Source organism: Mytilus californianus, unplaced genomic scaffold, assembly GCF_021869535.1.
Source record: "Mytilus californianus isolate M0D057914Y unplaced genomic scaffold, xbMytCali1.0.p SCAF_1, whole genome shotgun sequence".
NCBI lineage: Eukaryota > Metazoa > Mollusca > Bivalvia > Mytilida > Mytilidae > Mytilus > Mytilus californianus.
This window is the reverse complement of record NW_026262581.1, coordinates 11,435,190-11,460,442: the sequence shown is the minus strand read 5'-3', so window position 1 is coordinate 11,460,442 and position 25,253 is coordinate 11,435,190. Positions and strand designations below refer to the sequence as shown.

The 25,253-nt window shown below is 31.6% G+C and overlaps 2 protein-coding genes across 3 annotated transcripts in view; one reads left to right on the top strand and one right to left on the bottom strand.

Moving 5' to 3' along the window:
• Nucleotides 1–25,253, bottom strand: part of LOC127702085 (transmembrane protein 115-like) — a 158,124-nt gene that overhangs the window by 120,543 nt on the left and 12,328 nt on the right. The window lies entirely within an intron of this gene.
• LOC127701406 (sugar phosphate exchanger 3-like) lies at nucleotides 45–23,378 on the top strand. Of its 2 annotated transcripts, XR_007982062.1 has the most exons (17): nucleotides 45–262; nucleotides 2,903–3,017; nucleotides 3,411–3,503; nucleotides 6,808–6,839; nucleotides 10,957–11,008; nucleotides 11,577–11,722; nucleotides 12,260–12,356; nucleotides 12,583–12,667; nucleotides 13,111–13,182; nucleotides 13,495–13,640; nucleotides 14,408–14,549; nucleotides 16,401–16,502; nucleotides 17,187–17,291; nucleotides 17,564–17,658; nucleotides 18,662–18,727; nucleotides 19,476–21,229; nucleotides 21,541–23,378. XR_007982062.1 is itself a non-coding variant. In XM_052205308.1 (16 exons), exons 1-16 carry the CDS (start codon nucleotides 198–200, stop codon nucleotides 19,614–19,616), a joined length of 1,554 nt encoding a protein of 517 aa, XP_052061268.1. In that variant the 5' UTR covers nucleotides 45–197; the 3' UTR covers nucleotides 19,617–23,378. The 2 variants fall into 2 exon arrangements, 1 of the variants encoding a protein (XP_052061268.1); XM_052205308.1 differs by having other exon boundaries at nucleotides 19,476–23,378.

The following is a 25,253-nucleotide window of genomic DNA, read 5'->3' as shown; positions in this document are numbered from 1 at the left end:
GAACGTTTGACATCAACAGTAATTGCAAGTTCTAAAATTTTTGAAAGGAGATTTGATTTGACATTGAAAACATTTTTGTCCCATGATCGCAGAGATCTGTCAACTATTACATTTACAGTTTACAGTTTAATAAGTGTAAAATTAATGACAATGTATTGAATATTGATTATTGAAATGCATACAAACTGAACCTCAAGATGAAGAGTGAAACCTCTAAATTTACAACACACCATCTGGTTGTATTTTTACTGACATTTTTCAGGTAACATTAATTTATTTACTGTTTATTTACATGCTTAATTTTGTTCATTCTTATACATAACATGGGACTGTGCTGAGACTTGATAACATGTTAATTTCATCTGGAGACACAAAAAAAAAACCTGCTTCCGGTGATTATTTTTGAGTCACGATATACAATTTTCCAATTACTAATCTTTATCCTGACTTCTTAAACAGTCTCACTCATCATATTCATAAGTGTCAAGAAGCGACAAGAAGAAAAAAATTAGTGACAAGAAGAAAAAATTAGTGACAAGAAGACAAATTTAGCGACAAGAAAGTTTATATACTATTTAAAACAATAAATTTATAAAAAAGTCAATTAATTACAGTTGATTATTTGCTGTTTTATAAAGTTTCAAATTTTGCTATATTTAGTAGCACTATGTACGTCTTGCAATGATTTTTTGTAAAAATTATTTTATTACATTATTTTAAAGTATATATCAATCTGAACATTTTGTAACAATCCCATGTCCAATCTTACAATGTATATGGACCTTTTTAGTGAAATAAATAAAGATTAGATTATCTTATAATTTGGTTTGAACCTTTGATATATCAACCATGATGACTCTACATATAATTGATCCATTCATTTATACACTAAACTATAAACTCATTACTGTAAATATATCTATTTAAAAATATCCTTGATAACAAAAAAACTCTTTCTAGAACATATGAATAAATGTTTATTTTCCTCTCTCAGTATCATCATGAAATAATGAAAACTTGCGTATATTTAAAACAAAACCACACACACTTTAATGCATGTTTCTATGTCTATTTACTTTAAATAACCATTATTTCGATATTTCAACGCTAAATCTATTTTCTTGTCGCTAAATTATTCTTCTTGTCGCTAATTAGTGAGACCCTTCTTAAAACAAATATCTTTATTAGGGTCTCAAAACAAATATCTTTATATCACAATGTCCTATATGATACGTTTTTCCTCCAATGACCTCCAGTCACATAGGGAAGTTTATTTTTAAAATAGAAATTGGAAACTTGCCTATTTACTTGATGTCAAAATTGTTTTGCTAGCATAATTTAACAAATACCAGAGACCAATACAGGTAAATTATGTTGTCTGCAATCAAGCAAAAATCACCTGTATAGATCCTTTTATTTATGTCTTCAAGTTCCTTTTACTATTAAACAGTTTAAATGTTCGCACTGATGAACCTAAACAGATGTGAAAATAAATTATCAACTGATTGACCAAAACATGTCATGATGACCATCTAGAATAAATTGAAAATAATTGCCATAAAGTCAAATGAAGTATTAGTTTTATATTCTAATCTTTGAAATAATTAGAGATAATAGTAAACCTGTGGATGTTTAATTATAAATATTGGTGGTTTTCTGTGGGATCTCCAGCTTCCTCCACCATTAAAGACTCGCCGCTACAATCAAGCCGATAGTGCTGTTCTGGCGATAAATACCAACAATCAATCTTCAAGGTTAAAATGTGACACTTCCTGTTTCAATGTAAACAAACAATGATCTTCTGTTATGCTTGCTATTAAAGTTGGAAAGGCTTTTCCAATGGTTAATTATGAACAAGCTTAAGGAAATCGTTATTAAAAAAAAAATTGATATCGAATACATGCAATAGCATGAATTATCTTTTAAAGGCATGCACATAACAAAACGAGATGAATGTTTGAAAAAAAGAGGATACATTGAACACTGCACAAATATTTTGAAACTCAAAAAAATTTGATGCTGGTGACAACTGTATTTTAATTGAATCTATTTACATAAAATGAGACAGGATTTATTAATCTTTTTATGAAGTTATACCTTAATTGTTTATTCTCTTGATTTAAACAAGATTTTTAATAGTAAGAAGAATTGGAATCTCTTGGATAAGTTTGCATACACTGTGTGGAAATATGTTCAATGGGTTTTTAGAGTTTTTGCAATATTTTCCTTTAAACATATCACTTCATTGTTTGGCTTGCCTGTTAAATGGCTAAAGTTTATAGTTTCTTCAAGTGTGAATAGTGATGTTTGTCATGAATTAATCATTGTTAATACACCATATCCTTTTTTTTCAATTGGATCTTTTAATTTGACTAAAAACTCTACATCTGAATTAACAAGCAGTCACATGAGAAAATGAAAAATGTAGACTAGAAATCTCTTCTTAAATTGTATGATCTATTTTCAATGCTATTTTTTCCTAGTAGCTGTTCTCTGTTGCTTTGTTTACTAAATCTTATTGATTTATATTTTAAGTAGTAGCTGTACTCTTTTGCTTTGTTTACTAAATCTTATTGATTTATATTTTAAGTAGTAGCTGTACTCTGTTGCTTTGTCTAAATCTTATTGATTTATATTTTAAGTAGTAGCTGTACTCTGTTGCTTTGTTTACTAAATCTTATTGATTTATATTTTAAGTAGTAGCTGTACTCTGTTGCTTTGTTTACTAAATCTTATTGATTTATATTCCTTCCTAGTAGCTGTACTCTGTTGCTTTGTTTACTAAATCTTATTGATTTATATTTTAAGTAGTAGCTGTACTCTGTTGCTTTGTTTACTAAATCTTATTGATTTATATTTTAAGTAGTAGTAAGTAATAGTTTTAACATTTATATTTTGTTAGCTATGCCTTTTTTCATGCAACAAGAAAGACCTTCAGCAATGTCAAAACTACAATTTCAGCAGAGTGGACACCATCATTCCATAATTCTACTGTTAACAAGACTAAACCAGACAAGGTAATATATGTGTAAGACATAATATATCCAAGAGATTTTGAACGCATCTATTCATAAAAGTAATATAGAATTCCTTTTAATTTTTAAAACATACCTTATCAATATTTTCTTGCATCTGGTCTGTTTAATTTGAATTTTATAGAAATGTATAGCTTGGTTATATCCACAAACTGATTTGAAGAATGCTGCTGCATTACCAAAAGATCCAATAACAAGAAAACCAATCACTTCCTAGTTTTCAAGTAGTAAGTACTAAGAAGATCATTGTGTATTTATGTTAGACGACATTGAAGATATTGAATATTAACTGTACCTGTAACTAAATCAGTTTAAGAATTATTGGCTGAAACCAAAATTATTATAAATGTTTTCCACTTATATATCATTTAACAGATATGGAATTCTCACACAATGTTTGACAATCCAAAAGATGCTGAACCATTCCTTGGAATGTTAGATGGGGCCTTTCTAATTTCTTATGCTGTGGTATGCTTTAAGATTATATGATTTTTGTCAGAAATTTAATTGATCAAAATTAACTGATTTACATTCTTTGAACATAAATTTAAAATTAATTAAGTGCAAAAAGTTATAACATTGAAAACATGATAATGATGAATGATGATAAATGAAATCAACATTTTTATACGACCGCAAAAAAATTTTTGTGGTCGTATATTGGTATGACGTTGGCGTCGTCGTCGTCGTCGTCGTCGTCCGGCGTCGTCGTCGTCGTCCTGCGTCGTCGTCCGAATACACATTGGTTTTCGCACTCTAACTTTAGTTTAAGTGAATGGATCTTTTTGAAATTTTACCATAAGGTTAAATACCACAAAAGGAAGGTTGGGATTGATTTTGGGGGTTATGGTACCAACAGTTAAGGAATTAGGGGCCAAAAAGGGGCCAAAAATAAGCATTTTCTAGTTTCCAGACAATAACTGTGGAGCAGTGTATGGATCTCTCTGAAATTATACTACAAGTTTCCATACCACAAAGGGATGGTTAGGATTTGCTTTGGGGGGTTATGGCTCAAACCGTTTAGGAATTAGGGGCAAAAAAGGGGGAAAACAAGGTTGTCCTGGTTAATGGACAAATACTTTAGTACAAAACATAATTTAAAGCAGTGTAAGGGAGATAAATCAAATACATCATTGAAATTATCTCCCTTACACTGCTTTTAAATTATGTATAAAGTAATGGTTAATGAACAATAAAGATAATTTAAAACAGTGTAAGGGAGGTAATCAAAATACAACGTTTTGGTTACTTCCCTTACACTGCTTTTAAATTATGTTTAAAGAAATGCATATTTATAAAGGAAGACCAGTAAAAATATCTGCAAATGTTGCATCATTTTATTTTACAAAAAAATCTATGTGAAAGATTTGACACTATATTTTTAATTCTATTATAAAATAGATTAAGTTAGCACTATGGTAAAATTAAATGGGTAATTATGGTTGCCAACTCCATTGGAAATTTGAATTGAGATTATGACCATATCTTGAGGGAAAGAATTTTTTGGGGGAAAAAAGGGGGGGGGGATAAAAAGAAATTGTGGGGGGTCATTTTTTTCTCATTTCAGATTTCAGAAATTAAAAAGAATTATTCTTCAAATATTATTTTTTTTTCAAATTTCAAATATTGAAAAATTTCAAGAAGTAATCTTTAATTGCACAGTATGGCCCATTAGATTTGTAAAATCTTTGATCACATTTATTTATTTGTTATGCCGAATCTAACAGTGTATTTAGATTTTTAATTTTGGGTCCAGTTTTCAAAATAGTCTACATTAAGGTCCAAAGGGTCCAAAATTAAACTTTGTTTGATTTTAGCAAAAATTGAATATATGAGGTTCTTTGATATGCTGAATCTAAACATGTATTTAGATTTTTGATTTTTGGCCCAGTTTTCAAGTTGTTCCAAATTGGGGTCCAAAATTTAACTTTGTTTGATTTCAACAAAAATTTAATATATGGGGTTCTTTGATATGCTGAATCTAACCATGTATTTAGATTTTTTATTTGTGGACCCCGTTATCAAATTGGTTCATATTGAGGTCAAAAGGGTCCAAAATTAAACTTTGTTTGATTTCATCTAAAATTGAATTATTGGGGCTCTTTGATATTCCAAATCTAACCGTGTATTTAGATTTTTAATTTTGGGTCCTGTTTTTTAAATTGGTCTACATTAAGGTCCAAAGGGTCCAAAATTAAACTTAGTTTGATTTTAACAAAAATTGAATTCTTGGGGTTCTTTGATATGCTGAATCTAAACATGTGTTTAGATTTTTGATTATGGGCCCAGTTTTCAAGTTGGTCCAAGATAGGGTCCAGTATTTAAACTTTGTTTGATTTCAACAAAAATTGAATATATGGGGTTCTTTGATATGCTGAATCTAAACATGTATTTAGATTTTTGATTATGGGCCCAGTTTTCAAGTTGGTCCAAATTGGGGTCAAAAATTAAACTTTGTTTGATTTCAACAAAAATTGAATATATGAGGTTCTTTGATATGCTGAATCTAAACATGTATTTAGATTTTAGATTTTTGGCCCAGTTTTCAAGTTGGTCCAAATTGGGGTCCAAAATTAAACTTTGTTTGATTTCAACAAAAATTGAATATATTGGGTTCTTTGATATGCTGAATCTTATCATGTATTTAGATTTTTTATTTGTGGGCCCGCTATCAAATTGGTTCATATTGAGGTCAAAAGGGTCCAAAATTAAACTTTGTTTGATTTCATCAAAAATTGAATTATTGGGGTTCTTTGATATGCCAAATCTAACCGTGTATTTAGATTTTTAATTTTGGGTACTGTTTTTTAAATTGGTCTACATTAAGGTCCAAAGGGTCCAAAATTAAACTTAGTTTGATTTTAACAAAAATTGAATTTTTGGGGTTCTTTGATATGCTGAATCTAAACATGTGTTTAGATTTTTGATTATGGGACCAGTTTTCAAGTTGGTCCAAGTTGGGGTCCAAAATTAAACTTTGTTTGATTTCAACAAAAATTGAATATATGGGGTTCTTTGATATGCTGAATCTAAACATGTATTTAGATTTTAGATTTTTGGCCCAGTTTTCAAGTTGGTCCAAATTGGGGTCCAAAATTAAACTTTGTTTGATTTCAACAAAAATTGAATATATGGGGTTCTTTGATATGCTGAATCTTACCATGTATCTAGATTTTTTATTTGTGGGCCCGCTATCAAATTGGTTCATATTGAGGTCAAAAGGGTCCAAAATTAAACTTTGTTTGATTTCATCAAAAATTGAATATATGGGGTTCTTTGATATGCCAAATCTAACCGTGTTTTTAGATTTTTAATTTTGGGTCCCGTTTTTTAAATTTGTCTACATTAAGGTCCAAAATTAAACTTAGTTTGATTTTAACAAAAATTGAATTCTTGGGGTTCTTTGATATGCTGAATCTAACCATGTATTTTGATTTTGGACATTGGACTATAATAGGTAAATTAAAAAAATTCAAGTTCTTAGACCACATTCTTTCTGTGTCAGAAACCTATGCTGTGTCAAATATTTAATCACAATCCAAATTCAGAGCTGTATCAAGCTTGAATGTTGTGTCCATACTTGCCCCAACTGTTCAGGGTTCGACCTCTGCGGTCGTATCAAGCTGCGCCAAGCGAAGCATTTTATTATGTACTTATATTTTACTTTAATTTATAGTAGAATTACAATATCAAATAATATAACCTGATTAAATATGAAGCTAATCTTATTGGAATGAACAGTAATAATAAAAAAAAGCAATTTTATTTGTAGGGACTCTATATCAGCGGAATAATTGGTGACAGGTAAGAAACTAAGGGGAGATAATTTTAGGTTTTATAATGAGAGAAATGAGAGAGAATTATTCTCATTATTTAATTTAAATTGTAATAATAAACTTGCAGAATGCTCGTTTATTATTATATTGAAATTAAATAACTCTAGTTGATATCAAGCGATATCCAATTCTCACGAGTTGTTAAACCTATTTCTCTTATAGTCAACACTCTCATTGTGTGAAATTAAAAATTCTGTGAATCGTTGATCTAGTCTTTTGCACATACCAGTATGACATCATATGTCCTATTCCTGCGACAAACTTTGACATCAGACATATTAAAACTTTTTGTACGCTTCAGAATGCAATAACTTTTGATAAAAAGAAGATTTTCCTGTGAAAAGTGTGAGTGTGTTTTGTATATTATCAAAGAAATCACATATGTGTGTTGCCATGGAGGAAATGTACATTGTCTTAACCTTTGAAAGTTATTAATGACCTAATGAATAGCCAATGGAAATGTCGTAATATTGTCTCAGGATGCTGGATAAGCCAATCAAATTAACTCAGTTTTTATATCTCCGTGCAGTATGATATGAGAAATATCTCTTCATGCAAGAAATAGATAACAGGTCACAACCATAAGAGAAATCAAAATAAACTTTGTATTATGATAACACCCCTATAAAAAAGTAAGAAGATACCAAGGGAATTATCAGAATATTAAATTAAGAAGGAAAGATGAAATATTAACCTCTATATGTCTGTCAGTTTTTGTGTCATTGGGTTGCTCTCTTATTGATGTCTATCCCACATCAGTTATTTATAACCATTGCTAAAAAACATAATGTCAAAAAGACATAATTGTTGAAATGTTTTTACTTCCTCCTACTTTTCTACCACCAGGTGTTGATAGTAAGCATAGAACGGTATTTTATATTCAATGACCAAGATGACCATGCAATGTAACATACACTAAAAATACAACATAAGAGTGAAACCAAAAACTGAAAGTTTTGAATTTCTATTAGTTAGCCAGGTGGATCTAAATGATCCTTTGAAATGATCATATAGTGCTTAACTTAGTGTGTTGAATTATGCTAGTTCAATCCTGTTCACCAACCAAAAAGACAATGATATGAATTATTTAACTATTTAAATTAGTAATATTTTATAGGGTTATTGCATGAATATTAGTGAGTATTGTCCTGAGTAGATTCTTATAATGCACAAGCTTGCAAGTGCAATTATATTCTGTGAGGGATTATATTCACAAATATTCATGCATTAATCCTTCTTTTATATAGAAAAGCTTGAAAACGTGTTATACCATATACATGAAATATAAATGTCACTGATTATATCACTTATTTGAAGTATAGCTGTACTAGAACAATATGTTTTATTATTGCATTATAACTTTTTGTTACATTCTGTATTTATTAAATATGTTGTTGCTATTTTTATACGGCCGCAAAAAAATTTTTGTGGTCGTATATTGGTATGACGTTGGCGTCGTAGTCGTCGTCGTCCAGCGTCGTCCGAAGACAAATTGGTTTTCGCACTCTAACTTTAGTTTAAGTGAATGGATCTCTTTGAAATTTTACCACAAGGTTCAATACCACAAAAGGAAGGTTGGGATTGATTTTGGGGGTTATGGTACCAACAGTAAAGGAATAAGGGGCCCAAAAGGGGTCACAAATAAGCATTTTTGTAACTTCCAGACATAACTTGTGTGTTAGAGTATGGATCTCTCTGACATTGTACCACAAGGTTCCATATCTCAAAGGGAATGCTGGGATTGATTTTGGGGGTAATTGCCTCAAAATTTTAGGAATTAGGGGCCAAAAAAGTGCAAAAAACAAGCATTTTTCTAGTTTCATGACATTCACTTGTGTGTAAGTGTATGGATCTTTCTGAAATTGTACTACAAGGTTTCATATCACAAAGGGAAAGCTGGAATCGAGTTTGGGGGTAATTGCCGAAACGTTTAGGAATTGGGGGCCAAAAAGGGGCCAAAAATAAGCATTTTTCTAGTTTCCAGACAATAACTTGTGTTCAAGTGTATGGATCTCTCTGAAATTGTACTGCAAGGTACCATACCACAAAGGGAAGGCTGGGATTGATGATGGGGGTAATTGCCTCAATATTTTAGGAATTAGGGGCCAAAAAGGGGTAAAAAACAAGAATTTTTCTAGTTTCAGGACAATAACTTGTGTGAAAGTGTATGGATCTTTCTGAAATTGTACTACAAGGTTCCATATCACAAAGGGAAAGCTGGGTTTGAGTTTAGGGGTAATTGCCCTAAATGTTTAGGAATTTGGGGCCAAAAAGGGGCCAAAAAACACATCTTTCTAGTTTCCAGACAATAACTTATAAATGTTCAAGTGTATGGATCTCTCTGAAATTGTACTGCAAGGTACCATACCACAAAGGGAAGGCTGGGATTGAGTTTGGGGGTGATGAATCATAAGAAGGTTCAAAAAATTTGGGGGGGGGGATTTTTTTTTTTTTTCCTTTTTTTTCTTTTTTTCCTTTTTTTTTTCTTTTAAAATTTTCCATTTTAAGTTGGTTATTTCTGATTTATATTTAAAAGCAAATAATAATGATATGGTAGGAGATACACACCAAACAGGATGTGTAAATTATTATATAATAAGTATTGTGCAATAGCAAGAAATTTTCAATTGCACAGTATTGCACAATAGCAAGAAATCTTCAATTGCACAGTATTGCGCAATAGCAAGAAATCTTCAATTGCACAGTATTGCGCAATAGCAAGAAATACCCAATAGCACAATACTGCGCAATAGCAAGAAATTGTCAATTGTACAGTATTGTGCAATAGCAAGAAATATTTAATTGCACAGTATTGTGCAAAAGAAGATACTTCGTATAAATTGCTTATTTCTTGACCAATTTCAATGGGGTTTTATTCTTGAATTCTTGGGGTTCTTTAATATGCTGAATCTAACAGTGTATTTAGTTTTTGGATTTTGGGCCCCGTTTTTAAATTGGTCCACATTGAGGTCCAAAGGGTCCAAAATTAAACTTTGTTTGATTTCATCAAAAATTGAAATATTGGGGTTGTTTGATATGCCGAATCTAACCGTGTATTTAAATTCTTAATTTTTGGTTCTGTTTTCAAATTGGTCTACATTAAGGTCCAAAGGGTCCAAAATTAAACTTAGTTTGATTTTAACAAAAATTGAATTCTTAGGGTTCTTTGATATGCTGAATCTAAACATGTATTTAGATTTTTGATTATGGGCCCAGTTTTCAAGTTGGTCCAAATCGGGGTCCAAAATTAAACTTTGTTTGATTTAAAAAAAATTGAATATATGGGGTTCTTTGATATGCTGAATCTAACCATGTATTTAGATTTTTGATTTTTGGACCCCGTTATCAACTTTGTCCACATTGAGGTCAAAAGGGTCCAAAATTAAACTTTGTTTGATTTCATCAAAAATTGAATTCTTGGGGTTCTTTGATATGCTGAATCTAACCATGTATTTAAATTTTGGATATTGGACCATAATAGGTGAATGTCCAATTTAAAATTTTTAAGTTCTTAGACCACATTCATTCTGTGTCAGAAACCTATGCTGTGTCAAATATTTAATCACAATCCAAATGCAAAACTGTATCAAGCTTGAATGTTGTGTCCATACTTGCCCCAACTGTTCAGGGTTCGACCTCTGCGGTCGTAAAAAGCTGCGCCCTGCTGAGCATTTTATTTTATAATATTGAAATATATGAATACAATATATATATTTTTGATTCAAACTGCTACATGTATATGTCTGCAGGTTGCTCTTGTTATATATAACAGTAGAGGTTCTTAGTTAATGTGCTGGTTTAGATATTTTATGACTTAAGAGCTCCCTTGGTGTTGGGCTAAAAAATGTTTTGTGTTCATTTGAAATGACAAATTTTGTTAGAGATGAAGCTGAATTAGGTTTTAAGTCTGTATTTAAAATTTTCACAGCAAAAAACATTAAGAATGTAAAATAGAACAATTGCAAGAAAATTCAACACATGAAGGGTATATGCTGCAAGAAAATCAGTGAACATGAGATTTCATAACTAAAGATTAAATTAATATAGGCTTATATGTTCAGTTTGATGATTAATTTTCATTTCAGATTGAATATGAGATTAGTTCTGTCTTTTGGGATGGTTTCATCAGGATTGAGTGTAAGATATATAATTATTTCGTTATGTTTTAAAATGTTAACAAATCAAGCTAAATGGACCCCTCATGGCCTATTAACATCATGGTACAGTAATGTGATGTCATTTTGCTTGAATGTGATGCTGTCTGAAAAGATTTCATAAAAGATTTTGTTTATTTAGAGGAAGAATTTTTGTCACACTAACCTTGAAGTCTTTATATACAGGTGGTCACAAAGAAATTTCTGACTGTATTTGGATATCATACTTCTTAAAATAAATTGTTTTTTTACAATTAAAGTATATATATTAGACAAATAATCAATTCTATGTAAGTAAGAAATAAACATGTAAACAAGACTTTGACATTGTACAAATTGAGGAAATTGGATGCACACTCATCTGCTAAGTGTTATGGCCAGAAATTACCTTTAAATTGTAGCCAACAAAAGACAAAAATCAATAATAAATTCAACAAGTATGTTCATGTGTGTTATTGTTTCTGGGCTTTTATATTTGGGACTGTCTTTGGATTGCTTACTGCACCAAGCATGATATGTATGTTAATGTCTATGAGTTTTGATTTTTCTAGGTATTTATATTTGGGACTTTGTTTGAGTGGATTGGTTACTACAATAAATATGTATATGTGATAGTGTGGATATTGAATGGACTCCTTCAGTCAACGGGATGGCCTACTGTTGTAGCTGTCATGGGTAACTGGTTTGGTAGATCAAGGTAAAATATAATGAGATTTGTAATTAGACAAAGTAAAAATATAATAACCTTACTTGTACACACATATTAAAGTTGTGCACCTGATGTTATAGAATTGTTTGAGGAATTTCGTCCCATTTTTCTTCAAAATTTCCAAAAAGACTAAACAATTTGGTGTTATCAACTTTTCTTATAGTTTTCAACCCAGATCCATTGAACTTTAGAAAAAGTTAGCCCACATTGAAGTTGAACTCATTCCATTGTGGAGTTGTTTAAAGATTTTTTTCCTATTTTTGTCTCGCCAGCATTGATAGTCCAATGTGAGACATATGGATTCTTATCCTTCAGTTTATTGTCTCCATAAATTTTGTTCAATGTTTTTGTTATAAACTTAATAAAAAGTCTACCTGTATCACTAGAGGGTGTATTTTAGATACCAGCAATATACAATTCTACCTGAAGATTTTCTCCAGAATCTGATATAAATCTTAAACCAGATATTTAAATCTTTCAGTCTGACATGAATCGGAACAATATTGCGTTTTTTTGTATTTTTAGTCGTGGTTTGGTGCTAGGGTTATGGAGTGCCTGTGCTTCTGTTGGGAATATCATCGGAGCACTTCTAGCTTCAGCAGTCCTAGATTATGGATATGATGTAAGTTAATGTGCTACAGTTAGTTCATTTGGTTTAAATTCTTTTCTTAGAACAATACTTCTTCCAATTTCATCACCAATACATTTTGCAATAATATTTGTGTCAGAAAATTTAAATTTAAGGAAATTTAGATTTGACAGAATAAAAAATTTGTTTAAAAAATCAATTATAATGCCCAATTAAAGAAAAGTTAAAAGAATGAAAGTATTTTTATTTTATATTTCAGTATGCCTTCTTATTATCATCAACAGTTCTTATGGCTGGAGGAATAGCCATATTCTTTGGTTTGGTCAGTACGCCAAAAGAACTAGGTATGATATAACAGTATATATTTTGGGAATTTAAGTAAGTTGACATAGTTTTTAGTGGTCTAAAACTTTTGCAAAGTTTACATTAAAGGTTTTTTATTAGGTCAGTTCAAGGGGACCCTCTTTTTGTTATTAGTAAATGATATTTGGTTTGCTGTTGTATTAGCATAAGCTATTTTCATTTTAATTTAGATTATTTTGCCCCTACCCCTCAGTCACAGGTCTTTTGACTAAAGGTTTTGATTAGTTTACATGTTAAAGTTTTGCCATTTCAGTTTCAAGATTTGCATTATGCCATCAAAATTATATACATGTACAGACGTGACATATCTTTGTGTCAACAGTTTATTTATTTCAAAGGGCCGATTTGGTGACCGAATCATACCTATGGTGAAGAAACTTGCAGCAACAAGTAAACAAAGTGTTTTTTTTTTAATTCTGTAAAGGTTTACCCGTTCCTGATGAGATGATCACAAACCAAGAAGTTACCGTTGATGTTAATTCTGCCATTAATTCAGGTTAGTAGACAACTGTATGGTACTTGTTGATAAGGTCATGGTAATTACATTTATACAGGTAAGAGATAGTTAAGAAGCCTTCACACATTTTGATGCTCAGCTATCTAATAATTTTTGTCCCATGATAAGAATGACTACCATTATTATATTTTCTGTGTTAAATCTAGCGCGATTTGCAAAAATAAATACTCAAGGGTATTAAACTTAGTTAGATATTACTTTTAAATTGGAAAGGCTCTTTGCACTATAATAAATCTGTATTTTTCTTAATTTCAATTCAGTTTTTATTTAAATTGTGTTTTCTATTTATAGAAAATATAGAATCTTTAGAAAGTGATAGTGATGATAGTGAAAGTGAACGGCTGCTCAGCAATTCCTCAGGTCAAGATAAAGATGTTGTTACCAGACCTAAAGCTCTTGGCTTTATTCAAGCTTTGTTATTACCTGGAGTTATATTGGTAAGTTATAAGTATGTTTATCACACATGTATTGTACTGCTAAATCTGATATCTGGTATTTTAAACAGTAGTTTTTCGTTGTAGCATAGGGGAGAATTAACCTGAGACCTGCTGTCTGTGAAGAGCTCTTGCCAAATTTCTTTCTGAATGGGTTTTTGAAAAAGGTGTAATTCAAATTGATGTCTTTAATGGTTGCAAATGACAAACAATTAATAAATGCTAAATTTATCAAAACATATTTTAACATATTTTTATGGAAAAGTTAAAGAGTGAATACCTTTATGGCATACTGGAACAGACTGGCTTTTGGGAATCTGCTCAAATTATTTCATTAATGCAATTCAAAAAGGGACTCTTTGCATATTTTTATACCTTAAATTGCAGATTTGATTTTGATTTTTGGTGTTTTAACGCCACTTTTAAGCACCGTTTTTGGGCTATTTCGTGGCGGCCAGTTTTTATTTGTGGAGGAAGCCGGAGTGCCAGGAGAAAACCACGACCTTCGATAGGAAAACTGACAATCCTAGTCAATTAAGATTGGAGTCGAGTGCACCTGCACAAGCGGGGTTCGAACTCACAACCTCACTGTTGACTGGCTAGTGATTACAGTAGTAACTACTTAGACCACTCGGCCACCGAGGCCCCTTAAATTGCAGAAGTTCATACTGTATTTGAAATGAGAGAGAAAAATTAAAAGTGAATATTATTTATAGATAATGGGTGAGTCATACATGCTCCTTTGAGCTTAAGTTTCTTTTTATTTTCAGTATGCCTTATCATATGCCTGTTTGAAGTTTGTGAATTATTCCTTCTTCTTTTGGCTACCATTTTATTTACATGGAGCCTTTGGTTGGAAGGAGACGGTGGCAGATGACATATCTATATGGTATGATGTTGGTGGAATTATAGGTATGTATTAGACCTGATTGGTACCATATTGGTCTTCCTTTACATTTTTTCATCACAAGATCTTTTCCATAAAAAAACATAATATTTTTGTAATCTATATGATTGGCTGTCACATATATTTTGTTCAGAAATGAATTTTTAAAAGTTTAAATGTCTAATCATACTTCATTCAAATGACCAAGGACAAGTTATATTTTAAAATACCATTTTTGTCTCGCCTTGACGGAGTCAAAAAGCAAGACATAGTTATGCTGTTTCCGGCGTCGGCGGCGGTGCCGACGGCGGCGTCAACAATGTGTTAGTTTGTGATTAGGTCTTGTTCATGGTGAACTACTAGTGGTAGGTCAATGATATTTGGTGTGCAGTTGTATTAGCATTGGCACATCTCATTACCATGGAGATTATTTGGCCCGCCCCCTCAGTCAAGGTCTATTGACTTTGAAACTTTGCTTAGTTTACATGTATTAGTTTGTGATTAGGTCAGTTTATGGGGAACCACTAGTGGTAGGTCAATGATATTTGGTATGCAGTTGTATTAACATTGGCACATCTCATTACCATGGAGATTATTTAGCCCTGCCCCCTCAGTCAAGGTCTATTGACTTTGGAACTTTGCTTAGTTTACATGTATTAGTTTGTGATTAGGTCAGTTTATGGGGAACCACTAGTGGTAGGTCAATGATATTTGGTACACAGTTGTATAAGCATTGGCATATCTCATTTCCATGGAGATTATTTGGCCCCGCCCCCTCATTCATGGTCTATTGACTTTGAAACTTTTGCTTAGTTTTCATGTATTAGCTTGTGATTAGGTCAGTTTAAGGGTAACTGTTAGTGGTAGGTCAATGATAATTGGTATGCAGTTGTATAAGCATTAGCACATCTCGTTTCTATGGAGATTATTTGGTCCTTACCCCTCAGTCATGGTCTATTGACTTTGAAACTTTTGCTTAGTTTACATGTATTGGTTTGTGATTAGGTCAGTTCAAGATGAACCACTAATGTTAACTCAATGATATTCGGTATGCAAATGTATTGGCATTTGCAAGTTTCATTTCCATGGAGATTATATAACCCCACCCCCTAATTATGGTTTATTGACTTTGAAACTTTTACATAGTTTACAAGTTAATGTATGTGTTTAGGTTTGTTTAAAGGGAACGACTTATGAAAAGTCAATGGTATTTGGTTTGCAGTTGTATTAGCATTGGCACATCTCATTTCCATGAAGATTGTTTAGCCCTGTACCTTCAGTCATGGTTCATTGACTTTGAATATTTGCATAACTTACATGTTAAAGTATTGCTATTTTAATTTCAACATTTGCATTATCAAAATAACAAATAGGCGAGACATATCTCTGTGTTAACAGTTTATTTTAATAAATGAATTAAAAATGTGATTTTTGATGATCATGTATAAAGAAATGAAAATTGGATATAAGTTAAAAAAAACAGCAACTTAATTTTACAAAAACCCACTGAAGACAAGCAGTCAACAACAGCAATATGTATGCATGAAATATTTGCCACTGGATGTTAAGCAAATAACAATAAAACAATCCAAACTTCATCTCCAGATCTATATTGCCTCATATCTAGGCAAGCTGATGATGTTCCTGGCTCTGGACAGTTTGATGATATGGCAGGTTAAACTTAGTTCTTATCCTACCCTTTTTAATCTTGATCAGTGGAGTAACAAAAGCTACATAGAATATAAGAATGTATACTAGAATTACCTCAACTTTGTTTGTCCTAATTAGGAATTATCAACAGAAAATGTTCATTGCAATTTTTTGCAATTCCTGATAATGGCAGGCTGTATATCTATGTATATTTTTTGTTATCGTAGGTGGCACAATAGCGGGTTTTATATCGGATAGATTTAGAAAAAGATCCATAATAGTAATACCAATGTTAGTTTTAGCAATACCAGCATTATTTATCTATAGTCGTAAGTATATTTTTAAAGTTATTGTTTCAAATTATTAAAACTTATCTTACGAGATTTTAGAGAGACTACACATAGTTGTCACTTTTTTGGGAAAAAATGAATCATTACATTTGTAAATATGTTGACTGAATGGAGTACATGTTATAAATTTGTATTATTTACATGCATTATCAAAATGTGTAGCTCTAGTAGTCTACATCAGGTAGACATCAGTCTTTTCTTTTCCAACTTAAAGTTTTCTTTTGAATCAACAATAGACCATACATTGAAATTAAAAAAAAGGAAAAAGTATAATTTGTAGTAAAGTAAAATGTTTAAAACAGTGATAGGTTTACATGTAGCAAAGTCTAAGAATATGACCGAACTTGCACTTTATTTCTGCCAAGATGCACTTACTCACGTGATACAGTTTCAAATAACTTGACCTATTGCAAGTACCGGTAGTTAAAATGTCTACGTTTTTATGCAGTACATCAAGTTAATAGGAAAGAAAAAAGTCAAAAATGCATACTGAAGCGATGATCTGTAATTCTATTACATTGTGTATTGTGTTGGGAAACCATCACAAATCAACTTTTGATACCAATACTTCCATATTGCAGTTTGACTATTGCATTTCAATATTGCCATTCCATCTCAAAGAGGATAGACAACTCACAAATGTTTGTATATTTTTGTTTACAGATTCACCAAATAACAAAACAATAAATGCTGTATTAATGACAGTAGCAGGGTTCTTTGTTGGAGGAGTGGCAAATCTCATTAGTGCTGCTATTTCTGCTGATTTAGGTAACTATATCAGTCTTGCTTAAATGGTTGAATATTTGTTTGTTGTTTGTCTTGATGTCCAGTGCGGTTGAATTAAAGTCTATTAAAAAAATTGTAAATAAAATGAAATACTATAATACATTGAGCTCTTTATGTACATGTACATAGAAAATGACTGTTCTATTGATCCTGAAACAATGAATCATGGCTGGTTTTTTTAATGTTCAGTTCTGTTTATGTGCATGATGTTCATTTTGTTCAGCTGTACTGTAATATTTATATGTTACACACAGGTCGTCAAGGCCCTGTACAAGGTAATGCTGAAGCCTTAGCAACAGTAACAGGTATAGTTGATGGAACAGGTAGTGCTGGTGCTGCCATTGGCCAGGTAACTTTAACAACTATTATTTAAATTAAGAATCTGATTATTACAAGTGAACGAAATATGATTTCATGCAAGTGACTTGAGAGTGATAGAAGGATTTTGAAAGAATAGAACTGTAACTTATGATAAAAAAAGGCAAAGAAGCAACACATATTTCTGATGATAACCATGCTGTTCAAAGGTATTTGATACCAAAATTACAGAATATTTTAGAATTATCTGTGAAACTGTGTAAAATTAAACATACATGTAAATGCATTACCCGGTGTGTCTTACATTGAATACTCACAAAGTAAAAATGTTTTAATAGCTTATTATGTTCAGATTTTCAAAGATCTGTTAGTTCTTCCTCCTTATGAAAAGAAAAATATGAACTGTGAATGAAAAGCTATTTCTCTTCTCGATTCTCATGTTTCCATTTTATGATAATATTGTTCTTAATTTTGTAATTATTCGTATTTAGTTTTAAAACATTAATCTGTTCAGGTCAATTGACATTCAATAGCATGCTAAACTTGAAGTTATGATTTAGAAAGGAGATAATTTTGGTCCTTTATTGCTCCCATTTGCTCTGTCTGTCAATAACATTGTCCAGCATTATGGATATCTCTTCTTAATGCAAAAGTAAACATTATTGATTAGATCAAATTCATGATAGATAAATGATATTTAACAAAGGTGAATTTCTGTGTAAACATGGAAAGTTTTCCACTCAGATGGGTGGCAAATCTGCACAACTGTTATCTGTTACCAAAATGTTTAAAAGAAATTTATAAAATATGATTTAGGCACACATTTTTGTAATTGAATGGAAGATGTAAATTAGTTGAATATGATATGGGAATCGTAAGGAGAGTAGTATATCAGTATATCGAGCAGGTAGTTTTGAAGTATTTTATCTGAAAAGAAATCTTAACTGGAAATTTCAGTTGTTTTAAAATATAATACATATAACACTGTAGCATTCTAATTATAACACCAACTTAAACTGTGATTTTCATGTTAGGTACTGGTACCTGTTATTCAGGAGAAGTTTGGTTGGAAATCAGTTTTTGTTGTATTTATGATAATGGTAAGTTCCTGAACAATATTGATGGTAACCTTCTATGTGGTTAGAATGACTTGTCACTCTTCGTCTTAAAACTTGCATTTCTTATTGTTACATGTACGTCAAAGTAAAAAAAATGTATATTTTCAATAATATTTTGTAAATGGATCCCTTATTTTGATAGGCAAATGTTTATTAATATTCTTCTTGTAATCGGTCAATCATTTAGGATTTTATCTTGAGCTATTTGAACAATTGCTAGGTACTGAAATCAATATATATATTCAATCACAACTAAACATCATCTTGACATTTATTCCCTTTCCAAGTTAAGCAATTGGAAAATTCATTTCATTTCATTTAACTTAATGCAAAAAGAGCCCATGATTTCCCAGTCAGCGTAAACAGAAAAACAGATATTTCGCATGTGAAAAAACAGTGTATTTTCACTCATCATACAATAACAGGTATCATCAAGATAAAGTCAACAAAGATCCATCAACATGAAGTGAGAACCTATAGAAATATACTGCTCCTTGCATATTCTGCTTTATTTACATTAAAATAAAATAAAGAAAAAAGAATGACTAACAAAAGAATTCAAATATTCAAAGTATTCAAGGAGTGACCAAAAAACACATTCACGAATATGTTTAGCGCACAAGTAAATTTTAAGTGTTGTTAAACCACAAGTTAGATTTTTTCAACATTTAAATTATTCAATAAATTATTCCCATAAATCTTATTGAATGATTTTTTTCTTCTTTTACAGATAGCATTGACAATAGCCTGTATATTTCCTATGTTTATCAAAGAATGTAAGGGTGCCATCGCTAATTATACCTTCTCATGGTATAGTGGTTTAACCAAAAAAAGAACAGTCATCGTAGAGGATGAGTTTGATGAAACTTAACCTATCTTACAATTAAGGGGGTTGACCTAGGTTAAAACAACTCGGGCACATTTGTATTAACCATTTCATAAATACATTCCAAGCTTCTAAATAAAACAGATTTTTTATATTCTGTTTAACGTGGATGATGTACCTGACTTTTACACATTCATTACTCATTTAAAGAGTTATCTTCCGTAATCTGGTTAAGCTCCCTTGAATGAACTGTCATTCCAAATAATGCAGGGTGCTAGTCATTTTATTCTTACTGTTGATATTATATATACATAAATGTTTGATTGAATGTCAATGTGTATTGTTGTTTGACATTGCATAATAATCGTATTGCTAATACTGTGATATTGATCAGATTTGAAGTAAGGAGATTTTCTTATTACATTTCATTGTTAGGTTGCTGTCTTATTTACATTTTTATCATATTTCATATTCCTGCTGAACATCAAAAGTCATCACTACAAGAGTGTTGTATAAGATGTATGCTGTGTGTATGAAATGCAACTAAAAGTAGTTCAATAGTTTTTATACGACCGCAAAAATTAAAAAAATTTTGGTCGTATATTGGTATGACGTTGGCATCGTCGTCGTCCGAAGACACATTGGTTTTCGCACTCTAACTTTAGTTTAAGTGAATGGATCTCTATGAAATTTTACCATAAGGTTCAATACCACAAAAGGAAGATTGGGATTAATTTTGGGGGTTATGGTACCAACAGTTAAGGAATTAGAGCCCAAAAAGGGGCCAAAAATAAGCATTTTTGTAACTTCCAGACATAACTTGTGTTGTAGTGTATGGATCTCTCTGACATTGTACCACAAGGTTCCATATCACAAAGGGAATGCTGGGATTGATTTTTGGGGAAATTGCCTCAAAATTTTAGGAATTAGGGGCCAAAAAAGGGGCAAAAAACAAGCATTTTTCTAGTTTCATGATAATAACTTGTGTGGAAGTGTATGGATCTTTATGAAATTGTACTACAAGGTTCCATATCACAAAGGGAAAGCTGGAATTGAGTTTGGGGGTAATTGCCCAAAACGTTTAGGAATAAGGGGCCAAAAAGGGGCCAAAAATAAGCATTTTTCTAGTTTCCAGACAATAACTTGTGTTCAAGTGTATGGATCTCTCTGAAATTGTACTGCAAGGTACCATACCACAAAGGGAAGGCTGGGATTGATTTTGGGGGTAATTGCCTCAAAATTTTAGGAATCAGGGGGCAAAAAACAAGCAATTTTCTAGTTTCAGGACAATAACTTGTGTGTAGGTGTATGGATCTTTATGAAATTGTACTACAAGGTTCCATATCACAAAGGGAAAGCTGGGTTTGAGTTTGGGGGTAATTGCCCTAAACGTTTAGGAATTTGGGGCCAAAAAGGGGCCTAAAAACAAGCATTTTCTAGTTTCCAGACAATAACTTGTGTTCAAGTGTAAGGATCTCTCTGAAATTGTACCGCAAGGTACCATACCACAAAGGGAGGGCTGGGATTGATTTTGGGGGTAATTGCCTCAAAATTTTAGGAATTAGGGGCAAAAAAGAGGCAAAAAACAAGCATTTTTCTAGTTTCATCACAATAACTTGTGTATAAGTGTATGGATCTTTATGAAATTGTACTACAAGGTTTCATATCACAAAGGGAAGCTGGAATTGAATTTGGGGGTAATTGCCTCAAAATTCTAGGAATAAGGGGCCAAAAATAAGCATTTTTCTAGTTTCCAGACAATAACTTGTGTTCAAGAGTATGGATCTCTCTGAAATTGTACTGCAAGGCACCATACCACAAAGGGAAGGCTGGGATTGATTTTGGGGGTAATTCCCTCAAAATTTTAGGAATTAGGGGCCATAAAGGGGCAAAAAAACAAGCATTTTTCTAGTTTCCGGACAATAACTTGTGTGTAAGTTTATGGATCTTTATGAAATTGTACTGCAAGGTTCCATATCACAAAGGGAAAGCTGGGTTTGAGTTTGGGGGTAATTGCCCTAAACGTTTAGGAATTTGGGGCCAAAAAGGGGCCTAAAAACAAGCATTTTTCTAGTTTCCAGACAATAACTTGTGTTCAGGTGTATGGATCTCTCTGAAATTGTACTGCAAGGTACCATACCACAAAGGGAAGGCTGGGATTAAGTTTGGGGATGATGAATCATAAGGGGGTTCAAAAAATTTGGGGGGGATTTTTTTTCCTTTTTTTTCTTTAAAATTTTCCATTTTAAATTGGTTGTTTCTGATTTATATATAAAAGCAAATAATAATGATATGGTTTGAATAGGTAAATTAAAAATTTTTAAGTTCTTAGACCACATTCATTCTGTGTCAGAAACCTATGCTGTGTCAAATATTTAATTACAATCCAAATTCAGTGCTGTATCAAGCTTGAATGTTGAGTCCATACTTGCCCCAACTGTTCAGGGTTCGACCTCTGTGGTCGTAACAAGCTGCGCCCCAGCAGAGCATTTTATTGTTTAAGCGAAAGGATCATCAAGCAGTACTTTTATACACTAGGGACTTGTAAAAGGATGATGGAATTTGAGATTCCGGGGGGAAATGCCAGTCTTATAGTTTATGTTTTGATTTTACAACATTTTCTATGAATTAAATGATGATTAATAACAACTAAAAAACTATGAACGGCTTTTGTGTTGCCTGCTAAGAAGGCTCATCTGATCTTGACCTCGTATTCATGGTTCATTAGTCAATGTTAAGTTTTCATGGTTATGTCTATTTCTCAGATACTATAAGCAATATGCTAACTATATTTGGTGTATGGTACAATTGTAAGGTGTACATATCTGTTTGGCTGGATGCATTGTTCTGACCTTGTCCATATTTACATTATTATTTATAATGCTATTTGAACTATGACATGGTCGTTGAGTGTATGATAGAAAATCAGTATTTTTACATGGGTAAAATAAAGTTAGCTTAGATCATGAAAACATTTCTTTTTGTTGTATTATTATTTTTATGGAACTGCCAATTATATATTGTACATATATAAACAGGGATCACTACAGATAAATTGTTTGATTATTTTGTAATTCCTTGTTTGTTATATTTCAATGTATTTCATGAGGGCTTCAGGAAAGATTAGTTTTATAGCTAACTGTGTAACCCTCTTTAAATAAAGAATTATTATTATTATCATTATTATTATTAAATTGTTGTAAATATTTTGCAATACTTATAATTTTATATATATACATATATAAACAGAATTATAGTCAATTAAAATTAAAATGATTAAGAATTATTTTTCCTACTTTTCTCACCTACATTGTATATCTGTAATCTAATCATTTGTAATGGTGCTGTAAAAATCAAGAGTAATGCCGGAACTTCCCAGGGTGTTTCCAAAAATTCACTGGTGGAGATACACCTTTCTTTATTAGCCTGTGGTGATCCCTGATAAATGATGACTATACACAATTCTTTATTAGCCTGTGGTGATCCCTGATAAATGATGACTATACACAATTCTTTATTAGCCTGTGGTGATCCCTGATAAATGATGACTATACACAATTCTTTATTAGCCTGTGGTGATCCCTGATAAATGATGACCATATATTTGGTTGTATATGTTTACCAATTTACCAATTTGTATTTTATATCAGTCAGTTTGTCATTGAAGTGTGAGAATTGTCCTGGTTTTGTAACTGAAGTAACTTTATATAAATGTGTGTACAAATTACTTTGAAAAAGATACTTTGTTATGATTGTTTATATTCTATTTTTATTACTTTACGGGAAATAAACATGCAATTATTTTGATTGTGTTACTTTTATTGGAAGGATTAATTGTCAATGAATAGAGGATACAGCTGGAATGCTGGATGATACATTCAAATTGTTATATTTTTGTTTTAAAGGAATATTTCTTCACGGGAATCTTCTAGGCATATTTGGTTTCAACTGGTGTAACAGTTCTAAGAAGATTTTCAATTTTTTCAGAGGGTGTATTCACTTGCCAATTTGCACCATACATTCATAACAGAAACCTTTCTGTTATATATTTGGTTCTGAATGGTTTAAAAAATTAATAAATATCATCCGACGGGGTTGTATTTAAAAGCACCTTGTTTTCAGTTATTTCATTACTTGACTATACAAGTACCTGTAGTTGCTTTGTCGTAACCTTAAAAGGATTACGTTTTTTGTTGTTGCAGAGTGCCAGACATTGGGATGCTTTCAAATATTTCAGAAGACAGATGTTTCAGTGACGGCTTAAGACTAGAGTGCACACGCTGAAATGTCTCGCCTACTATACTGACCATTGATTTTATGCTGATAGTCCTAAATATAAAAGTTTTACTATAAGTATCACATGAACATTTATGATCTAACAAAATCAAGGTCAGATAAACCAAGCCAGCAATACATGTACACCTTTAATACAATCATTCCATACACTCAATATAGATGACCTATTGCTTATAGTATAAAAGAAACCGACCAAACCATGGAAATTTTATATTGACCAATGAACCATGAAAATGAAGTGAAGGTCAGATGAACCCTGCCAGACAGACATATACACCTTTAAATCATTCCATGCATCAAATATGGTTGACCTATTGCTTAAGTTTAAGAAAAACAGACCAAAACACAAAAACTTAACATTGAGCATTGAACCATGAAAATGAGGTGAAGGTCAGATGATACCTGCCAGACAGACATAAACACATTACAATCATTCCATACACCAAATAAAGTTGACCTATTGCTTAAAGTTTAAGAAAAACAGACCAAATCACAAAACTTAACATTGAGCAATGAACCATGAAAATGAGGTCAAGGTCAAATAAAACCTGCCAGACTGACATGTACATCGCAAAATATTTCCATACAAAAATATAGTTGACCCAATGCATAGTGTATAAGAAAAACAGATCAAAACAAAAAACCTGCCAGTTGGACATGTACACCTTACAATCATTATATACACCAAATATAGTAGACCTATTGCTTATAGTATCTGAGATATGGACTTTACCACGAAAACTTAACCTTGTTCACTGATCCATGAAATGAGGATGAGGTCAAGTGAAACCTGTCTAACAGGCATGAGGACCTTGCAAGGTATGCACATATCAAATATAGTTATCCTATTACTCATAATAAGAGAGAAAATAACATTACAAAAAATCTTAACTTTTTTTTCAAGTAGTCACTGAACCATGAAAATGAGGTCAAGGACAATGGACATATGACAGACGAAAACTTCATATCATAAGGCATCTATATACAAAGTATGAAGCATCCAGGTATTCTACCTTCAGAAATATTTAGCTTTTAAGAAATTAGTTAATGCCGCCGCCCGATCACTATTCCTATGTCGAGCTTTCTGCGACAGAAGTCGCAGGCTAGACAAAAACTGATAAGTTGTTTTGCCTCATGCTCTTTTCAATTATTATTAGAAATAGGATAATTATATTAAGTAACAGTATTTTGAATCAGCATAAGGTGCACATGTCTATCTGACAGGGTTCAACTGACCTTGACCTCGTCATAATTCAGTAGTAAATGTTATTTTTTCGTGATTAGGTCTGTAACCGAGATACTTTAGCAAGATATTTATTTGGCATATAAAATGTTTGTAAGGTGTACACACCTGCCTGATTTCTAAAATCATGAGAAAAAATTGTC

Excerpts from the sequence above, each read along its gene's own strand:
- LOC127701406 (XM_052205308.1), top strand. The coding sequence starts at position 198 with ATGAAGAGTGAAACCTCTAAATTTACAACACACCATCTGGTTGTATTT. Across the intron at positions 12,357-12,582 it reads TCCTAGATTATGGATATGAT|TATGCCTTCTTATTATCATC; the intron begins GTAAGTTAATGT and ends TTTATATTTCAG. Across the intron at positions 13,641-14,407 it reads TATTACCTGGAGTTATATTG|TATGCCTTATCATATGCCTG; the intron begins GTAAGTTATAAG and ends TTTTATTTTCAG.